The sequence below is a fragment of the Anarhichas minor genome, unplaced genomic scaffold, assembly GCF_050575085.1.
Source record: "Anarhichas minor isolate MPS153535 unplaced genomic scaffold, ASM5057508v1 ptg000027l, whole genome shotgun sequence".
NCBI lineage: Eukaryota > Metazoa > Chordata > Actinopteri > Perciformes > Anarhichadidae > Anarhichas > Anarhichas minor.
Genome location: NW_027466473.1, coordinates 1,530,480 through 1,552,900, shown reverse-complemented (window position 1 = coordinate 1,552,900; position 22,421 = coordinate 1,530,480). Strand labels below are relative to the sequence as shown.

Here is a 22,421-nt window from a genome sequence, read left to right as displayed (position 1 = left end):
CCTGCAGCTGACTGCCCTTGGGGAGGGTGTATCGTGTTGAAAGGCCAAAACACCCAAACTAATGACACAAGGGAACAGGGCGAGGGTTGTCCGGCAACTGCAAGGTCAGCGGTTCGATCCTTGGCTGCTATATGTCCTGTGCAGAAGTGTCCCTGAGCAAGACACTGAACCCCTAACTACTCCCCGTGCTCTTCTCAGCAGCCCACTGCTAAATGCAGAAGTTAAATTTCATGTATGTGTATATGACAACAATAAAGTTTCTTCTTTCTTCTTCTTCTTAACATTACTGACGATGTGTTCTGGGCCCAACTGTCCCAAGATTCTCCAATCTAAACCAGACCGAGATACACCCCACACAAGCCGGAAAACCCCCACTTGTCAATCGTCAACTACTCAAAACAAGGTTAATTTCCTGGAAGTACTCACCACCTTGGCACAAGGGACAGACAAACATCATGGCCTGTGTTTTTTGATTGTCTTATCACTTACTTGTCTTCTCAAAGTACACCAGAATGCTACATTTTAAAGCTCATATTTGAAATAAAATTCTCCCGGGGGAGCTTGCCCCCGCACCCCCCGACAGGCTTTCGGGTGCCTGTCACCTTTTTCACCTCTTACGAGTTTGCAGGTGTGTGTGAACATTCTTTGTTATGTCACACTAGATTTTGTGCATCTGGCGTACTGCGTGATCGTCGTAGCAAGAACTGATGTAGCTCTCAGTACTATTATAGTCGGCACTGTCAGGTCATTAAGACACCCACACACTTAGCTGACCCAGCTGCAGCTGACTGTGCTTTACCTCAGCCTTGTGACTGACCTCACAGGAAATTGTAGCCCCACACGCACAAGAGCTATGGTATGAGTTACTCTTTTCAGACTCCCATTATGCTTGGGGCAGTAGAGTAGGCATGAAATTAACATGAAGCTGTGGGTTATGATTCATCAATTACTGTGTTCTTCTAATGCAGTTCCACTGCTGAATCTCATTTGGTCCTTATAAACATACCACAAAAAGTAAGGACATTAGTGTTTGGTAGATTATTTCTCTGTTGTAACAATGCTTCTTGGCAATAAATATTATACTGTTGGAAAGCCTGTTTATTTCCCTTTTAAATGGTGCCACATTTGTCAGGATCATGCATTTGTGGGATGAGCAGCAGAGCTGAGTATGTGGGTTGCGCCCATGAAACATTTGCCAAATCTTCTCTGCCAATGCCAAACAACTTATTCTGCCATTGGCGTTGTTTGGTGGATTGGATGATTGAAGTCTGAAGAAACAAGACATATTGGCAATTTAACAATTTATTCATTTAACAAACAGGAGCCTCAGTAGCGTGTGGAAGAACCATACACAGCCACAACAGCTTGGCTCCTCCTCATGCTGGTCACCAGCCTGCTCACACACTGCTGTGGGATGGCATCTCATTCGTCAAAAAGCATTTGTCGCAAGTCAGCCAACGTGGTTGTGTTGGTCACTCTGGCACGAACAGCACGCCCAAGCTGATCCCACAAGTGTTCAATGGGGTTGAGGTCAGGACCATTCCATCCTCCCCACTCCCAAATTCTGGAGGTAGTCTCTGATAAACCGCTCTGTTGGCATTTGCAGAGAAGATGCAGTTTATCAGCCTTTTTCATTAGCGGATGTATGCAGTTCACGTCAAAGCCAGTGTGTGATAAAAAGGTTGAGGTTGTATAGAATAGAGATGAGACGGAAGGATAATTTCATATCATGATTATAGTGACTCAAAATGATCATGTTTAGCAGTCATATTTGAACAATATCATGATAATTCATGGTATTGTTAAAATTATCTGAAATGTTTCAAAGAGTACTGAAATACACAGTTACATTATTACTCACTCACTCACTCGCACTGTGTTGCATTTAAGTAGTTGCAATGAGCCCCCCAATTGACAAATACATAAGAGTCTAGAATCGAAGTAAACCCACATTGCTGAATAGTGGGCCCGCCTTAAAGTCCAATCCACCTAAAGGCCTTAAATTGTTTCTAAATTCAGGGCTAACGCTCTTCACTTTAATCCTGAAATCAGGATTAAACTTGGCTTGGTTCTTAAGGAGTTATAACATTTGTTCAGTGACACATATTCTAAACTAGGGGTAATCAATTCAAATTCAGTCCATTTAGCGAGAATTCACTCAGGCAAAGGTCCAGAACATCACAATAATGTCTAACTTGCGCTGTGATTTATACCATATGTATTGAAGTAGCCAACAGTATTAACGTCTCTCTGTAGTCAACAAGTCACTATCTAATCAAATAAAGAAAGTTCAATTGAATAATATCTCAACAATATTTATTGTCAGTTTTCAAATTGAACTGGATGAATTATAAATAATACATAATCTAATAATAAATCAATATTCTCTCATTTCAAGTAAAATAAGGGATGCATTTAAGAATAGATTAAATAACCGAAAGCTTTTGAAAAATATGACTTAATATAATTGGCCTACAGCTTCAAATTCAGTCCATTCAGGTGTGAAGTGATGTCAACCAAGAAAACCACGATATATTCTTCTCATCTTCTAAAAAGAGAAATGTGTGTGCAGGGACTTTATGTGTGGTTATCAGCTCTAGTCCTCTCCGTTAACATCATTGTTTGGCAGTTAATTCATGTTAGGATTCTGATCATACTGGGCTGTACCTTCACTTCAGATGTGAGTGGGTGCGTTTGCTCAAAAGAGTTGTTCTTTGTCTCATAGTGTGGCTTCACATCACTGATTTTAATAATCGCTACAGCCTCTGAACATATGAGACATACTGGTTTCAAACTGCCCGTGGGAAGAATTAACCTATAAGAGTCTGTCAATGCTTGGTTTAAGACTCTGGTCTCTCTGTCCTCTTCTCTTTTTGGAGAACGTCATGTGAAATAACTTCTCTGACTCACGTACTTCTCCGACTGTTGAGACTCTCTCCCCGTCTTCCCTTGTCTGTGTATATCTCACTGGAGTTGCGACGCCTATCAGAATACACATATTTGATTGGCTGACAAGCATCACATAAGAGAGTTTCCAATGCATGTAATTGGTCGGTGGGTTTGAATGCTGAATGAGTACCGTAAAGGCTAGAAAAGCTGCGCTGGTTGAAATAGAAGCACGCTGCGGTTATAGGTCCGGGTCCAGATACAACGGCCTCCTGACCCGGACCGCGGTCCGCCTATTAGTGACCGCTGACCTAAACCTAAACACAGTGCACTGCTACGTTCACAGCATGCTACTACTAACTTAATTCTCATCGTTACACACACGCTGTCTCCCTCTCTCTCTCTCAACTGCATTGCAAACTGGCTAACGTTATGCACACAACCTACACAATGAGTTATTCCTTAAAGGAGTTGGCTACTTGTATAAACATTTTAGTTTCGAACAAAACAAATACATAAAGTATGAATACTTAAAAAAATACTTAAATACTTAAAAAATGAAATGAAAATGAAATTAAATGAAATCCCCGATGCCCAATCTGGAGAGGGAGGTGCTGTAGGGTTTCCGCTGGCTTTAATCCAGTTGCTACAGCTGCAGCGGTCCGTCTCCGACGCTGGCACGCACTCTTCTCCCAGCAGAGGGGAGTGAGGCAGGGTTTTGTTACATGCCATATCGCTACTTTCCAAGCTATTGTAGCTGTCATGAGGCTTTCTTCATAAGGACCTGCGTGTGGTTTCATCTCTTAGCCCCTTGCCCATTTTATTGCATTTTTCAAATCCATGCAGTGGGTGAACTTAGGCTCAGACCTGGGGGTGAGGTTACACTTGAAACATGATGGTCTTCAGTGCTGAGTCACATTTAGCTGCATAGCACATAGCAATTTGATAAACATTAAATACAAATCTCATTCAAATCAATAATTTTAACACTATTCCTGACAGTAATGTATTTCAAGGAGGTGATACAGCTAACATCTTGTGATGGGATCACACCTCTACTTGCAGCACTCTTTCTTTGAACTCTGCCTTCCTTTAGATCTCAACTCCACGTTTTGTGACTGCATCTTACACTGTTGACGCTATCAAGGTGACAGAAACTGACTACAGACAGACTTCTAAACACGTGGCAAAGTACTCCAACCCTCCTCTGTGGTTGTTCCCACATTTTGCCATAATGACACACACAAGTGTCAACACTAGTGTTGCTGTTGAAGTTGGTAAATGTGCTGATGAGAAGTCAGTCATTATCCTCCATTCTTATAATGTACACTGTGTTCTATAATAATAGTGTGCTCACACAGTAGCAGGGATTTCAAATGATTTCACAATGTCATTTATAAAACAGAGAGCTGTAATTTAGCACAATCTTTTTCATCAAATGATGTGTTATCAGTGATTGTGCTGGTGTTTGCTTGTATTGTCAGCATTCCTTTGACAGGCATTCTTTAGTTTTCTAAAGCAGTCAGACAATCAGACAGTTTCTGCAAATGTATTTGGAGTAGAACATGATGCTGAACAGTGCAATCATTACCCAAACTGTCCATTGTAAACTCCCATCACAGTTTACAGACAGACGTTCTCGGTCTGTCCCTCGTCCCTGCTGTGCAGAAACACACTCTACCTGTGCAGTGAGAGATTGTTAAAGACTTATGGCTGCCCTCGCTTTCAGCTTTACCTCTGAATAAAGGTTTTTAGATAATTTGGATAAACGGTTGGCATGTTTACAACCTCTTTTCTTGCCCTATAATTGATTGATTGAGTTTATTAATATATCGCTTTTTAATTCAGCTAGGTAGGCCCCTGGGCTACCCTCATGTATGGAGTTTGTGATGGTGTTACCATTGTTGGCTGTGTGTGAGCTCATGTAGAGCCCCAGAGCACTGCTTTCTGCAGCTCCATTCAGGTCTGTGTTTCCATGCGTTCTCAGGAGAGAAGTGGATTTCAGTGTCGTCTCAGTCACTCCTGCAGTGTCAGTGCCCAGAGACTCACTGAGTCTAACCGTTTAAAAGATACAATAAAATAAAAAGTAAAGACTTCCTCACAAGTACTAATGTCGTTATCAATAGTGCACTTTGTATTTGTTTCCATGGAGATGCCATGAGCAAGGTGCCTGGATATGAGAGTTCAGACACGTTTGAATGTGTGTGACTCCACCCGACTTCTCCTTCCCAGAAACCAACAGTCTTCAATACAAATTAAGAGCAAATCTGTTGCCTCCACACAGCCCTCAACATGTCAACGGCTGGTGCTAACAGCGCCAACGGTGCAGACAACCGTAACAGTGTTTCCCTGAGGGAGAACCGGAGGATGGGTGCTCAGCTTCTGCGACAGTGCTGTTGGTTGGGTTGACGTTGTCAGCTGTAACCGCCGTATGAGCGCTTTGTAGAGCAGCGGCCGAGGGCTAACCAGTGGGGCACGCTAACATGCACTAAAAGGGACATGCCGCCCCGGCATGTCAACAAAGTAGAGAAGCTCGGATCACAACACACACAGAGAGAGAGTTCATTCTCTGCTCAGGTAGACGTTACGCCGCTATATCTTTACATACATAATAGCGGTTTGATGCTTTATTAATAGAAAATGCTACAGAAAACCTTTAAAATAAAATGCAGAAAATAGTGTGAGTCAGAGCTTAAAGTGTTTACTTCTTGCAGTCATTAGTTTTAATCCTCCTCTCACTGTTCCCTCACATTGGTATTAAACCTCAGTGGAGTTTTCCACCCACTGTTCCTCTATGTTCAGATACTCCCTTGCTTTCAACATTCACATTTTTGTCTCCAGTGGTGAAGCTGCAACCTTGCAAGGGAAGAAAAAAGGATGTGAACTCAAGACTCAATACTTTTTGATATTTGGGGACAAAAAAAAGATATATAGCTTTAACTCTTGCTCTCCAGCCCTCACATTACAACACCTCAATGATTCATTTACTCTTTATTTCCACGATTCACAAAAATTGTGAGAGTTAGGTATTGGTCAATAACCTGGATTAAAGGCAATTCTTTTACATTTTAACAGCACCAGGCTGACAATACAATGTTATTAACCCGAGGAGTGAGCAGTGATGTATTCTCATTCATTGGTAGCCTGTGTGTGTTGGGAGATAGAAGGATTATCTGGCACCTTTGTGGAGGAGGGCTAGCTGTAGGGAAGGGATGCAGCTGGAATAATCGCTCCCCAAAGAAACACGGCTACACAGTGAGTCACTGCCCACTCCACCCACCAGTTATGTAAGCAGATCAGCATTGTGACAGTGTCCATGCGTTTTCACTGTAAAAACACTTTGTGTGAGTTGAATGAGAGGTGATCGGGTGTGAATGGCAGGATCTGAAATGACAGGAGAGTTAATTAAAGAGGCAGGCAGGATGAAAACAACTAATATGAAGGGGAATCCGTGACAGAAACCATGCATGTGAACATTCTAATGTGAGCTTTACCTCTGAATCCCATTTAAACAGCTTTATAGTCTACAGCAGGGGTCTTCAATGTGTTTCAGGGCAAGGACCCCCAAACTGATAGAGCGATGGAGCAGGGACCCCCGACTATATATATTGTATAAAATTGTGTTTTATATTAAATGGGTCTAGTACTATGAATACCTCTTTATTGTGCATTCAATACTAAGCTATTCAAGTAATACACATGTTCATATATTCATGTTTTCATTTTAAACATGTGCAAGGCACAGTGAGCAGGGAGGCCGTGCCACTGACATCATAAACACACCTTGTCAGCTGATACCAATGCCAACATCAACATTGTCTGTCAATAGCATGATAATCATGCCTCCAAGATATTCAAATTGATGTTTTCATTTTAAACATAAATGTGGAAACAAAAAATGAATGATGGCCTATTAGTGCCACTGCCATGCATAAAGATACCTGTTATCTTTCAGACAATACTGAACTATTAAAATAATGGACAGATTCATCTACATCTTATCGAATTAAAGGGTTAAGCAAATGTAATATGAATCAAAAACAGCTGATAGTTGCATTTTACTGGGACATCTTGGTCTGAATCAACTGTACAGTAAGGTGTATCGTCTGTGTAAACCTCACTGATTATTATATCTTTGGTTCCAATAACAAAGGTGCTCGGGCCCTAATGATGCAGACCAGACACAGTAGCATACTCTGCTGCTGGCCAGTATTGCATGTGTGTGCTGAAGAGCATTCATGCTATCTGGCCCCGCTACCAAAAATACTCACCAGATTGTGATTTTGTCATTGTATTTTCTGATAGAGCCTGTGGATTAACAGTTAATGCCAAGGCTTAACAGATACGTCCACTGTTAAAGTATAATTACATGATTACAAATTTTAGCATGCACGTTATCCTGTTATGTAACATTCTTTTTTGACCCACATTTTACATACTGGCCAAATCTGTTAAAGTAGACTGTAGCCTCAGTTGATCCATGAAGCAGGAGTTTTGAGGACGTTGGCTCATGCAAGTCTGTAACTGACAAAGCTGGAATCTACTAATGTTTCACTTTTAAGGATTATAATGTGAACACTTTAACAGTCTTGTATCTTAAATCTAATGCTGATGACAGGTAAGGACAGTAGGACATATAAAACTAAAGTGCACTACAAATTGCAACTCACAGAAAAAGGAAATGTAGTTTTAATTAAAATCATATTAAACATTAGGTTGATGTTGCTGTCAATGTTAATGGAAAGTGGCAAATTCCTTCACTGATCAGTCCAAAGTAATATGAAATGGAGCTTGTTTAAACATTCCAGTGATTTGCTCGTTCAAGCTTCACAATGAGAGCATTTGCTGCTTTTCTCTGCTTTACGTCATTTTAAACGTAATATCTATAAGCTATTGGACGGAATCACCCTGGACGTTGGGAACTAGTGGTGGGTGCTTCACACAAAATAATGAAACAGTTCAAAATTAATTGATAATAACAATAATATTTTTTTGTTGCAGCCATTTTATGTTGGTTACAACTTGTTCCAGGAGATTGGCTCTAAATGTGAACAGTTTACTATCTCACTGAGGCTTAAACATATAATGCCCCTTGCCAGTGGAGATTCCCAGCATGGACACATGTATTAGACACACATATAGTACTACGTTTTCCTCTGCAGGGCTCATGATGCCCTTGACATGTAGGCTATGTGCCTTAAATACTGTGCCGGCTGCCTACTTAAAAGCGGCACAAAGAGTGAATGGACCGTTCCAGCGCTGCTCACTATCTTTGTGTCAAGTTCTCATTACCTGACGCTTAACTTGTACAAAGCATGATGAAAACACTACACTGGTGTGAGAAGCAGGCTTTGAAGATATCAGAGGGAAGAGGGTGGAGAACGGGAGGCCAGGTTGGAGAGTTGTTGGAACACTTTAGAGTGGAGAATTAGAGTTTTGTTCATTAAGGGAGAGTTGGACAGGACTGCTGGTTGTGTTAAGCACAAAGGAGGGCTGAATTAGAAATCAGCTATGCAGGGTGGAAGGTCATTGTCTGCATTGAGGGGAACAGGCGGCCTCTATGTCTGAGGATTAGGCTCACTGTTTGCTTGCCACCAGGCATCTGGTCCTCTCACTGTTTCACAGGATAGCACGCTGCAACATGACCGGAGAGAGCAGGGAGGTTTTACTGCACTGTGAGTTACTTTCTGCCTCTGTAAATTTCTGACACTAAAACTACGGTCACTCATTCTTCCCTCTCTCTTTATGCCTAGCTATTGATGGTCCCAGTTGATGGTTTAGAGTGGAATGCAGTGTAGAGAGAATAGTATTTGAGACCAACTGTCACTGCTTGTCATGTGGACATAGAGGTGAGCGCTGCAGATGGATGTCTGGTTGGATCTTTTCTTTCGTAAACTATTTTAATTTTAATTTGCTATAATAGATCAAAAGTCAGACGTTATTTATCCGTACATTGGATGTCATGTGCTGTATAGCAACTTTTAAGGATAATTCTACTGCATAACTTTATTCGGTCATCATATTTAAATGAGAACTGTTTTTGTACCACAGAGTCTTCCACAGATACTCACCCCGCCTGTACACCAACCATTCAAGAGCCTTTGGGGATTTGCATACATTTAGCTGTTTTCATTTGCATATATAATAGCCTGTTTTCATTTGAATTACAAAAAGAACTCTGATCGTCTTTTTGTTTGTTTGTTTATTTTACGAAAAGCCTCATCAATATATATTGTAGATGTAGATACATTTATTTTCTGCAAACACAACTCATGCTATCATTTGTGTGATATGATTGGGACAGAAACATGACCCTGTATCTGGTGGTTTTCATTCAGATCTATTGAAATGTAAATGTTGCGATCACTTGTTATGGGTCTGGTTCTTTGGTAAAACATCACCAGCCATTCAAGAACAATAGGAACTTGAATTGCATGCCAAACAAAAGAGCTCACTTGAGTCATGCAATGCAGATGCTTTGTGGTAGATAACGATAATGATGCACCAATAAAGGTTGAGTCCACGCCCCAGAAGATTCTGCTGCAGTGAGGCTGATACAGCAGGGAATCATGCTGACATTCAGCCAAAGCACCCATATGGTCACCTGGCTGAACGAAATATATATATTTTATATCTCTGTCCAAAATGTTTGGTACATTTGTTGCATGTGGTACTTGTGCTTTTTCTTTTATGACTTTTGACTTACCCCATCATGTTGATCTTCTGTAGCAGGGAAGCTATGATGTCATGGCAGTGTCTGTGTTGATGTGTGTGTGTGTGTGTGTGTGTACATAATTGTGTACAGTAGGAATGTCATTCTGAAACTCTGTGTAGTGTACATGGTAAGATTTTTGGGCATTTGTCTGCAGCCATTTACAGACTTTATTGTTTTATTATTAAAATTGCTGGTTATCAGCTTGTTCTGTACACAGTGTTATTAGTGCATTAAAGTCTGCCTCACCATCTGGAAAACCTCATAATTGTTGGAATGCTGTTAAGGAGTAACGGAGTAGTGTGGACATGGCCTTAGTCCTTTATATTTAATAGGGGTGGGGAAAAATCGATACAGCATAGTATCGCGATATTTTGCGTGGCGATATTGTATCGATACACGGACGCCAAGTATCGATCTTTTATTATATAAACTATAAAAACAAAATTTACTAGAAAAATCAAATCAATTGCTTTTTCAGTCCACTAGATGGTGCTGAGTTGTTTTCTGGTGAGGTCAGCAGAGGTGCCGGGTCAGCGTGATTGGTAGGAAGTTGGTCAAAACAAAGATGGAGACATCGGAGAAAGAAATCATCGGAGAAAGAAATAAGTGCACCAGCCGCGTCTAAATCAGACGTCTGGACTTATTTTGAATTTTTTAACAAGGAAGGGAAAAAGGACATGAATATGACACATGGATATGACACATGAATATGACACATGGATATGACACCGTCGCGGCATTTTTTCACCGACACAGCCGTGCCCAAGCTCTACAGAGAAGTGAAGCTTAAAGTTGTGGAGTCTTTGAGTACAGCAGAAAGAGTTGCATTAACTTGCGATGCGTGGACGTCAAGCGCAGTGGATTCCTATGTGACTATAACAGCCAATATCTCAGGGGACTGGCGACTGCTGTCTCTCGTTTTCCAAACTAGAGCAGTACACGTAAGTCACACCGGGGCAAACATTACAGACCTGCTAAATGCAGCACAAGATGGGGGATTGCCGACAAAAACCTGAGGTTGTAACAACGCTTCTAACGTGGGCGTTGCCGTTCAGTTAGCGGGATTCCTGCATGTGAAGTGTTTCGCTCACCCGCTCAATCTGGCCTCACAACGGGGTTAAATCTGAGTTATATAACTCTTATATCCTACTTATATAAGTTATAGACACGTTTGCATTCAGTTAAGTTGGACTGTGAAGGAATACAAACAGTTCAGTTTGTCAGGTTCATGCAACATTTATGACATTGTTGGTCAGTCTGTCTGCTTGACAATCCTATTTTGCTGCAATAAAAATGATTGAAGTGAGATGAACAGACTGAAAACTTTATCTTATTATTAGATAAAACATGTTGACACAGTTTTCCTTTGGGGACATAATTTTAAGTTGAAAAGAGTAATAAATCGCAATATGTTATCGCAATACTCAGAATATCTTGATAATACCGCAGTATCGTGATAATATCGTATCGTGACCTAAGTATCGTGATAATATCGTATCGCGGGACCTCTAGTGATTCCCACCCCTAATATTTAACCCAAGTCTGCTGCCTCACAGCAAGATTCTGGGTTCATTCACTGGTGACTCCTAACTTTGTGGAGTGCTCCCCCACACCATAAAGACATGCAATAGCTGTAATCATTTCTAAAATTCAAAGGACATGTAATATTCTGCTTCAATCTATATTTGTTGGCATTTAGCTTTTCAAAAACAAAATTTTCACTGCTGTCAAAATAGATTGCCAGCATGCTCCTGTATTAACGGGGTGGTCTTGCAGCAATCAGCACCATAACTTACATTTATATACAATATACAATTCTGTTTTCTTTTTATTTGTTGATTTTACTAAATTCTTTTAACAAATGCAGTTGCTCTCGATTGTTCGGCCCCTATTGCGGGTTGGGTTTCTTCCCCAGGGAAAGCGGGGCAGGCTCGCACCTAACACGGTGGTAACTCCGTCAGTAGTCCGACCTCAGGGACTGTCCCTCTGTATGAGTCGAAAGTGTACCTTCGGCCTTTTATCTCACCCCGTAGCTGAATCGTTAGGATTTAGGAATTATTGTCTTTCTGAGAGTCTTGTATGGCTACGCCCTAGGCCCTCTCAGTAGGATGTAACCTAACACCCCGTATGAGTAGTTACGTAGAGCGTCTGTACCTTACTCCTGCCTATTTTACTTTTCTCACCATTTTTGACTAACACTGCCAAGTCTTCACCCAGGGAACTTACCTTAAGCTCCTCTGGTAGAGTCGCTCGTCACATATGTATCGCATGTTTCCAGGACAGGGGAAGAGGGGTAACTTTATCTAAAAACCAGTCTTCAGTTTGAGTCCCAGTCATTTACGAATGGTAAGGCTGTGTTTTAATTAAAGTTTTCTCAAAACACTTATATAAAACAATTTCAACTCAAGGAAAGTCTATGTGGTGCAAAAGATATTAGTCACTGTAAGCTGTCTTCTGATAGCAGAAACGTCTCACAGGGTCTTCTAGAAAAGAAGAGTAGTCCAGTCTCTAAACTGGGAAAAAGCAGCTCTCCTTCTGAGGGTCTTCCAGTCACCCCTAAGGGTGAAGCCTCCGTTCTCTCAGTTTTGCAGCTGCTTTTTATGCTGGTCTGAGGCTGGTACCTCCCTCAGGTTCATGCGTCACTCACACATGAGTCCTCCTGTTTCTGGATCAACAACAGGATGTTTAACCGGTTTGATCCTGTTTGAACAAGATTAATTATATAAGCCTTTTTTTTACATAAAAAGTTATAAAAAGTGTAAAGAGTATTAAAAAGTGTAAACAAGTTGTAATGGTTATACTTTTATGCTTTCATATTTTTCTACAATCTCTGAACAACACCCATTCATACACCGATGGCAGGGTGCCACCTGCCCATGTGCGTAAGAACCACTGCTGCTTTCACAAGTATTGTTCTCGCAAGGAAATTTGAATATGCACATTTTGTTATGGTAGGTGAATTTTAGATACAGAACCTAACCTTATTGATATTGAACTGTGAGATGTTCAGTTTGATCATTTGTATGTATAGTACAATTGTTGTAGCACTGACTCAGGTTAAACTGTCTCCACATCAAATGAGTTCATTTTAGTTTGCTGTGTTGGTTTTGGAGAAGTTAACCACCTCCTGAGTCATATAATATCTCTGTTTCCACAGATATCCAGGAGTTCTATGAAGTGACGCTGCTAAACACACAGAAGAGCTGTGAGCAAAAGCTGGAGGAGGTCAACCACATGGCGGACAAGTGGGAGAAGAGTGTATCAGAGGTAATCCTTACATACCTGGACTGAAGAATACTCTCTATAAGTAGTTTGTCTGCTGAAGCCATACAAAATATGCTGCAGTAAAGCAGGTTCGGGGCTGAGGTGTAGACATTTCTTGCAGACAGCATCAGCAATAACAGCAGCAAAGCATGAATCAGCAGACATGCTGAATATGAGGTCTAAAGCCTTTAAATAGATCGCCATGTCACTGGAGGGAGAAGTGCTGTTTGTGCTTCTCTGTAAGGCTAACAGCATAATGTGATGCTTGACATTCAGTGTTCTGTCAGAAGTGGCTTGAGTAAAGCAATTTAAATCATAGGCTCATCAGTCATGAAGCTATACATAAATATGCCCATTTGAATATTAATGAGTAAAACTGATTATTTTGAAATGACTGTAACTCCTCATTACTTTCAGTTCAGAGTTCAGATTCTCATAAGTTACATACTACAGGTGCGGAGTGGGAAAGAATGGGACACAGGGAGGGTCTAATGAAAGACACTATTGAGTTGCATTATGGGAAATGTAGCATCCCATGTTTTTGGAGCTTAGATTATCTGATTTATCTGTAGAGCTGCTGAAATTGAAATAGTATACAAGAGAAGACTTCAGCATTTCACACATTGCAAATGATTTACACTGTACAGGCACAGACGGAGAACTGTGACTAACTGTACAGGTTCTGTACATCAGCTGAATCTATTTACATTTTAAAAGAACAAAGGTGCTCTTTGTTAGAAATGTGTCCAAATTAAGAGAGACGGGGTGTGTGTGTGTGTGTGTGTGTGTGTGTGTGTGTGTGTGTGTGTGTGTGTGTGTGTGTGTGTGTGTGTGTGTGTGAGATAGAGGCTGCTGAGTGGTTGAGGGCTGAAAAAGCATGAAAGATGAATCAAAATGTAGCTTTGCCTCCAAGAATTACCAAGAAAAAATGAGTGGTCTCTAAAATGTGGTTCTTAATGCCTCTTATTCTTAAATGACTAGATTGACTTCATATAGATAGCAAACGCTCTACTGGTTTTGGTCTTGTGGGTGACAGACAGCCTAACAGATCAGCACTACAACAATGGAACAGCATTTTACACCAACCTCATTCTTCTGAATCTCAATCATCAGCAAGTCAAGCTTTGGTGTCAGTCCTTCATAATTATACATTTAGACAGCAAAAATAAAATGCAAGAACAGGTAGATATGGTTGAGTGATAGTAAACCAATACTATCAATACTAACTAAGTTAGTAACACACCAGACATGTGACTAACATCATGTTTGACCTGGAATGGGACCAACCAGCTTGGTAATCCACTAGTAATTCTATTTGTCAACAGTCATATGTCATACCTTCCATTTTTCTGCAACAACAGTAAAGAATTGGTTATTGTGACATAAACAGATCATGGTTACAGGGTCTTTCAAAATAGCCCCTCTGTAACAGCAGGAGCTGCTGAGCCACTTTGATGAGGTCATCCAGTAGTACCAGGATAGGGACAAGTGAAGGGGATTAGAAGAGTTCTCAGAGGCTGATGACCCCACCATGAGGTCACCAGTCCACTGCTGTTCTATTCCCTGCTCTGTAACCACAATCAGCCCTCTGAAGATTACGCAAACGTCCTGTCAAATAATGTGATGGCAGGTGGCCCCATCCAAATGAATTAACAGGGTCCACATGGGTTAGTCAGATATATAAACAACTAATAGATACATGTTATATGCAGACTGTAAGCACCAAAGTAATCAAGAGTGTAGTTCAATAAAGCAAAATCTAAATATTATTTTCAAGACTTGACATGCAACATATTCAATAACTTCTCAGTAAGTAGTTTTGACTCTTGGCGTATGCAATGCTACATAAACATAATTAGTTGCTTTATGAAAAAAGAAGAGATGATTCTTTTTTTGTAGTTGTACTTTTGAATAAGAGAGGCACTGCATCATCTGGGGTGAATATGTTTGTGGACACCTCCTAACGGCCACATGGGGGCAGACACAGTAGCCCAGTCTTGAGTTAATGGTTTTAGGGGTTGAGATGCCAACCCTGAACCGCAACATCTCAGATTCAAATCCTGCTTTGGACCTTAATTCATCTCTTCCCATCATTTCCTGACATCTCTCCAGAAGTATACAATGTCCAAAAGATAATAAAAACTTGAATTATTGAGTGAGCAATCCATGAGGTATTTTGCATTTAAATGTTGTTTAATGTAATGTTAAGTTGCATATTTGATATTCTATTCTGACTAGTTTGGCGGACTTATCTTACCAGCAGATCGTGCAGGTTTATCTGTAATAACATGCTGCATGAAGAGTTGAATGGCTAACGCACATTATACAGTATAAACTACATTGATGTAGGGCTGGGCGGTATGACCAAAAATGCATATCAAGGTATTTTGTAAGATTCTGGCGGTTTCACGGTATATCACGGTATTTTTTTTTTCCGCGTTAAAGCATTAATTAATTAACGCCGAAAAGAACCTGCCGGTCAACTGGCCAGCGAGCGGTGAACAGCTGTTTGTGTGGCATGTCTTCCGTTCTGTCACTTCCTGTTTCCTTCACCTACATTCCCCTGGGTCCTAAGTCCCTCCATGTACAGCTTCTTATCACCCTCTATGTACCAACGTACATTTATAACAAATACGACACATATTACGGTAATCAGCGTTGCATATGTTTCTGACCAAAATACCTTTTGTTGTTCAGTCTGTGTTCATCCTGCATCGCTCATTTCTGTTCTTTAATGTAACGTTACTGGCGTGAAAGAGCCTCTCCCAGCTGTTAGCAGACTGTTGTTAGCGAGCTATACCCAGCATGCAGTTCGGCGGGGAAATTTTATAAATGTACAATTATTAGTGTTACAAATTGTTTATGTGTCACAAACTGGTTGAACCGGTATACCGCCCAGCCCTACATTGATGTCAATGTTATTATTTCACTCCTAGGATTGAGCAGAGCTGAGTTATTTGTCATCTTAATATACATTTTGTATTTGTTAAATTTAATAAATAAAGAAAACAGTGGTATTTGAAGTCAGAGGCTTCTATAGCTTTGGGTTTAAAGCTTGCTGCTATAAACAGAAGAAGCCTGCGTGTACTAAGGGTTTGTAGTGTGTCATCGTGTGCTAGGGATTTATTTCTGGTTGCCACGGGCACATGTAGGCTTACGCTATCCAAGCTTCTAATTAAAGACTTACCAGAGCAGGAGACAGACCAAGCAGCCAATAATGACTCCATCTACCTCTCACTGCCAAATCTTGCATGACCCTTACAACTACATGCTCCTTTTGTTTTGCATTTGAAGTAAATGTGATATACATTTTTTTTCATATACATTAGATTTATTTACCATATGCAGTCAGAGCATTTGACATATTAGACTATATTATACAGTGTTTTTCTTTGCATTTGTAAATGTAAGGTAGGTAGCTCTCTTCATGTCCCAACTCATATTCAGGGTTAAATACAGTCTCTCATACAGTGAATTAGGCCTATCACAATGCATTCAGGCTATAAATACTCCTTCCCTGAAAGACTGGTCCATTGTTTACCTGATCTATTGGTTGTTCCTCTGGTCAGTGTGTTTCAGTTGGACTGTGGTGGCGTAGAGTTACCTATGCACCTGTTTGATGTCTCCAGCAGAGGGAGCAGAGCAGCTCACAACCCAGCAGGATGGAGAAGAGAGAGATCGGTGCCAAGACGTCGGAGGTGAGTTCTCTCTGGAAGCCATGCTTTCCTTCTGTGTGTACAGAGTGTGTGTGTCTCCATTTAACTTTGTGGGGTCATTTACATTCTTTTACACCAGGTCACCAAATGTGTTTCTCATTACCAGCATCCATTTCATTCTGTGGTCTTATTTTTTGATTTCACCTCATCATCACTCATGGCATGGTGGAACACCGCAGTGACATGAGCTGAACTTCTACTGTGTGTTGGTGAGCAGTCTCGGTAAGATGAGAGTTCATCTTTGCTCCTATTTGCTTTGAAGAAGTAGAGGATATGAAGTTATTTTTTTCATATGGATATTCAAAAGATTCTGTGCAAGTTAGGTTTGCTGTCGTTGGGAATCTTACATGCAAACTGCTCAATACAGGCAGATCTGTTTTCAGAGTGCAGCTTGTCAAGCAATGAAGCAGTAGTGGCGTCTCAAACTACAGATCTATATTTTAGAAGAAATCTTCACCTTGCACTTTGTGCATTGTTTGTTGCGGTAAGTTACTGATTACTTGAGAGCCCCTGTTAAGTCAATACGTTGAAGTACTTGCTGCTGTATGCATTTCTTATGTTTTCTGTAACTCTGTGTGCCGTTCAGAAGATCAGAAAGTGAGAAACATCTGTAGAAAAGGTGACAATACGTTTCATTTTAGTGAAGAAAACAGGATTGAAATAAAAAGGAGCCAGTGCAGACATTTGAGCTGCCATGTATGCTTCCTAGAATGAATAGAGTTCATCAGTGATTCATCTGCATGAAGCCCTTATTTCATTTTCATCTGGTTAGACTGGAGTGAAATCTGAGAACAGACCTGAAAATGACTTGTGAGGAGAATGTGCTGGGGTCAGGTACAGGCCAGCTTCAAAGTTAAGTTGTACAGCAAATCCTTCAAGTAGCACTGCCATTCACATAAACAGACAAATCCAAATGTATCACACCTAGTCTGTATGAGCGACAGCCCGAACAAAGGAGATTAAAGCATTCCTCCCCTCTAATGCAATAAGTGGAAAGTGCCTGAGCCGCATCACCTGGAAAGATTAGCCCTGCTGCTCCGGCAGAGGGAGTCTGAAACGCTGAGTGTGTTCAGTGAGAGCGACGGGACATCAGGAGTGTAGGGCTGCTGCTTCGTCCACAAATGAAAGCAGTAATCAAGATCAAATTCTGCAACACACCTCTTCACCAGGATGGCTCCAGCCAACAGGTACCGGGGCAGTTTAGTTCAGAGGCTTAAAGTCTCTAGGGAGAAACGGGTTGGACATCGGAGTGGCTTAGTTTACCTGCGAGTTACTCTCAGACGGGGCAGGTTACTGATTCTTAATATACAGCGCTAACAGACTGTGATAGAGATTTTCAACAAAAACATGTGGTGCTGTAGTATCTCACATGGTAGTGTGCTGTACTTGCAGGTTGGATATATGCATCCTGCATATGAAGAGTATTAAAGTTAAAGTCTTTTGATTCTCTTCATCGAGAGCTGCATTTGAAGCATTTTTCAAACAGTCTGAGTTGCTAAAGGACAGACAAAGTTCCTTCAAACTGTGGTTTAATAAATCCTTTCTTTTATGAAGTCCTTTTATCTAGTAAAAAGTCAAAAAGGAAGATTAATCCTGTTCAACTGAATACATACCTGCAAACGTGTCACTTTTCGGTGAAATTCACCGTTTTGAATCAAAAATATGTCATCCACGTGAATCGTGTAGATCCGTAGAGTTTTTTTTTTCGGAGGGGGGGGGTCAACTGGCCAGCCAGCGTTTCTCAGATTGGAGTCATACGAGGAGAAAAGGTGATGTCGTGATCTTCGCAATAAAACATCTTTGATGTGACGAGTCTTGGCCAATCGTCTACAGCGTCTTCATTTCCCTCCGTTAAAGTTTAAGTTCCGTTATGTTCCGTTACCGTTCATACTTGCTGGGTTAAGTTAACGTCCACTGCATGCGGAACTTTGTCGACTGTTAACGTTCGTCATTATCGCGATTTAGGAGGAAAAAACGTAACGTGATGAAACATGCAACCCCCGTGTTCCGGTTCAGTTCACGTGGTCACTCATTAACTTTAAACCCGAACACTGGCGCATCTGGTTGCAGGTTGTTTTTTTTAACTCAAAGTAGAATGAGGCGATTTTGTGGTCATAATAACTTGAAACTGTGAGTGGAGCTGGGTCTGGATAAAGGTGGAGCTGGGCCTGGATAAAGGTGGAGGTCTAAACAGACGTGAGTACAGCTTCCTGCTGTCACAGTATTTTAAGTTCATTGATAAGGCAGGCTATGCTAAATGCAGCCTCTGCTCCAAGGAGATGAACTACAGCAACAAGGGCTCACATGTCCTCTCATCACACTGTTCACTGTGATGACCACAGCCAGTGTACTAACAGTCCCAACAGTCCGACGTTGCTCTCAAGAACCCTGAAGTAATGAGAGGGTTAAGGTGCCTGTACCTTAATTTCAGCGGGTTGCTAATGCAGAGGTGTGTATAGATCACAGCTATTATTTTACTCTTGATAAGCTACCTCAGCCAGAGTAGATTATCATTTTCATTTAAATAATTGAACTAGATTGAATGCATATTAATTGTAAATAGAAGATAGGCCACAATTCTACCAGCTGTACAGTAACAGTGGAAGTTAATATGAAGTCATACAGTAACAGGGTTCAATGAAAACTAATCACTTTATTTGTACAGGCGATGGTTCTCGCTACTCTTGCTATCTTTGTTTTTATAAGACTAAAACTTTTGAAAATGAGACCTCGGTCTCAATTGATTTTGTCTAAATAAAGGATAATAATAATAATAATATTGATTTAAAAAAAAAAAGCTGTTCAACTAGAGCTGAAATACTGATTAATCACTGAATAATAAATTAGTTATTTGCTTAAAGTAAATATTGTCTTATCACTTAATTTTATTCTCAGAGTACACCAGAATGCTACATTTTAAAGCTCATATTTAAAATAAAATTCTCTGAGCACCCCCCCCCCCCCCCCCCCCCCCCCCCCGACAGGGTTTCGGGCTTGTCACCTTTTTCACATCTCATGAGTTTGCAGGTATGTGAATATATATTTTAATAGTTTATGGAAAATGTGTCTTTCTCTTACATTCCATCAGTAAAGCTTGTGTCAAAGAACCTAAGCACAGCTCTGTTTCATGTTAAATCCTCGAATTCAATAGTAACACAGTTTGAGGTGTATTTTATCCCCTTATCCCCACTGCACAGACCTTTTAACAACACATATTTGTTCGTACGTTTACATAATACTGCTGTAACTTTTCTCATGTGTCTGTGAGCATTAGTCAAGATTGACTTGCATTTGTTTTTGGAAAAACTGCACGCTGCATTTTGCTGTTATATTCCAGTGTCTCCTGAAATAACTGTAGATGAAAATGTACAGTTTGCAAGTCTTGATGACCCAGAAGGGGTTCTGTCACTTTGTGATGACAGTACACATCTGGAGACAAGAAGTTGATGCTGTAGTTGTGGGTGGTGGTGAAATGTTCTGCTGGTTTCACTGCGGTAATGTTGAAGAGATGTTTTCCATAATTTCTCTTTCTCGATTTTTGTTGAATTCTGTCATTACTGCTTTCATCAGCAGTTCATTGCAGTCTTTCTGTATCTTTGAGTCATATTTGGTCCATCAACATTATGATAAGAGGGGTATGGTGATGCAGCAACATTGGCCTTTTATGAAAATCAAACATCTGCTGAAAGCTTGTCCAGCTTAGATATGATGGAAGTCATAATTTTTAGTAGAATTCTTAAGTGTTTCAAGATTGTTGCCTGTTAATTGGAGGACCTTAAGGTGAATTGTTATTTGTAATTGTTGTTTTTGGCGCACAATATTTTCTATTATTTGCTTAAATCCCCATCCCATTATCCTACACACACACACACACACACACACACACACACACATACAGTGCCCTCCAGAATCATTGGCACCCTTAGAGAATTTGAGCAAAACAGGCTGTGAAAAAAATTCTTTGCTGTTTATCCTCTTGGTCTTTCACTCAAAATATTCACAAAAATCTTACCTTTTCATTGAAGTAAAATTATTCAAAGAAAAAAAAAATGTTGACATTAAATAAATATTTTTCTCCAAAACATGTGTGCCACAATTATTGGCACCCCTAGAAAATCTCATGATTAAAATCTAACTGAAGTATAATTCCAGTCATATTTTACATTTTTAAATTCACCTGTTTGATTAGGAACTCTTAAGTGGTCAACCATGACTTCCTGTTTCACTGGGGTATAAATATGAGGTGACACAGGCCAAATTCCCTTAGTCATTCATCACCATGGGAAAGACCTGAGAACACAGTGACGATGTGCGACGAAAAGTTGTTGAGCTGCACAAATCAGGAAAAGGATATAAGAAAATCTCTAAACAGTTGAAAATACCCATTTCCACTACCAGGGCAATAATTAAGAAGTATAAAGCGACGGGAGATGTTAAGAATCAGCCTGGAAGAGGACCTGTGTGTACATTGACCCCACGCACCGTGAGGAGGATGGTTCGACTGGCAAAAGAATCTCCAAGGATCACAGCTGGAGAACTGCAGAGGTTAGTTGAGTCTTGGGGTCAGAAAGTCTCCAAAACTACCATCAGACGCCACCTACATCACCACAAGTTGTTTGGGAGGGTTGCCAGAAAAAAGCCTCTGCTGTCAATCAACAACAAACTAAAGCGCCTACAGTTTGCCAAACGTTACTGGGACTTTCAATGGGACCGGGTTATATGGTCAGATGAGACCAAAATAGAGCTTTTTGGCAACAAACATCAAAGGTGGGTTTGGCGTAGACAGAAAGATAGCCACACAGAGAAGCACCTCATACCCACTGTGAAGTATGGTGGCGGATCTTTGATGTTGTGGCTGTTTTTCTTCCAAAGGCCCTGGACATCTTGTTAGGATACATGGTATCATGGACTCCATCAAATACCAGCAGATATTAAATGAAAACCTCACAGCCTCTGCCAGGAAGCTTAAAATGGGCCGTGGTTGGACCTTCCAGCAGGACAATGATCCGAAGCACACCTCAAAATCTACACAAAAATGGTTCACCGACCACAGAATAAAGGTTTTGCCATGGCCATCACAGTCCCCCGACCTAAACCCCATAGAAGATCTGGGATGAGCTGAAGAGGAGAGTCCACAAGCGTCGACCTCGGAATCTGAAGGATCTGGAGAGATTCTGCATGGAGGACTGGACTCAGATCCAGTGCCATGTGTTCACCAACCTCATCACGCATTATAGGAGAAGACTCAGAGCTGTTATCTTGGCAAAGGGAGGCTGCACAAAATATTAAATGAAGGGGTGCCAATAATTGTGGCACATATATTTTTGAGAAAACGATTTGTTTCAGGATAAGAATTTAATGTTTCTTTCAATTATTTTATTTCAGTTAAAGGTTAGATTTTTGTGAATATTTTGAATGAAAGATCACGAGGATAAACAATAAAGACGTTTTTTCACAGCCTGTATTGCTCATTTTTACTAAAGGGTGCCAATAATTCTGGAGGGCACTGTATATACATTCTTATATTATCAACAGTGGACTATTGCCCTACTCCAACCAAGTGTGGACTTCTGTTTCTGATCATTTTGATTCAACAAAAATACAAAAGAGAATTTAATTTTAAAGGTTTTTCAAATTCCCAAGAGGGGACTTCCATATGCTGCAGTGGAACTGTACCCATTCTTTCACCCAATGAGTCTTTTTTTTTTTTACCAAGACTTTCTTTGTTTCTTTCATGAATGGATCATTTAATGTTATCAAAATTCAAACATTTCTCTTTAATACAAATATTACAAAAATAATCATGGCCATTCTAGTTGAGAATAATATCTTAACTTGGC

The 22,421-nt window shown here is 40.6% G+C and overlaps 1 protein-coding gene across 1 annotated transcript in view; it reads left to right on the top strand.

Annotated features, from left to right (window-relative positions):
* Nucleotides 1–22,421, top strand: part of dlg2 (discs, large homolog 2 (Drosophila)) — a 284,548-nt gene that overhangs the window by 34,570 nt on the left and 227,557 nt on the right. The window contains exons 3-4 of the mRNA XM_076101603.1: nt 12,759–12,868; nt 16,796–16,803. Coding sequence (XP_075957718.1) covers nt 12,759–12,868; nt 16,796–16,803 — 118 coding nt within the window. The remainder of the gene's footprint in view (nt 1–12,758; nt 12,869–16,795; nt 16,804–22,421) is intronic.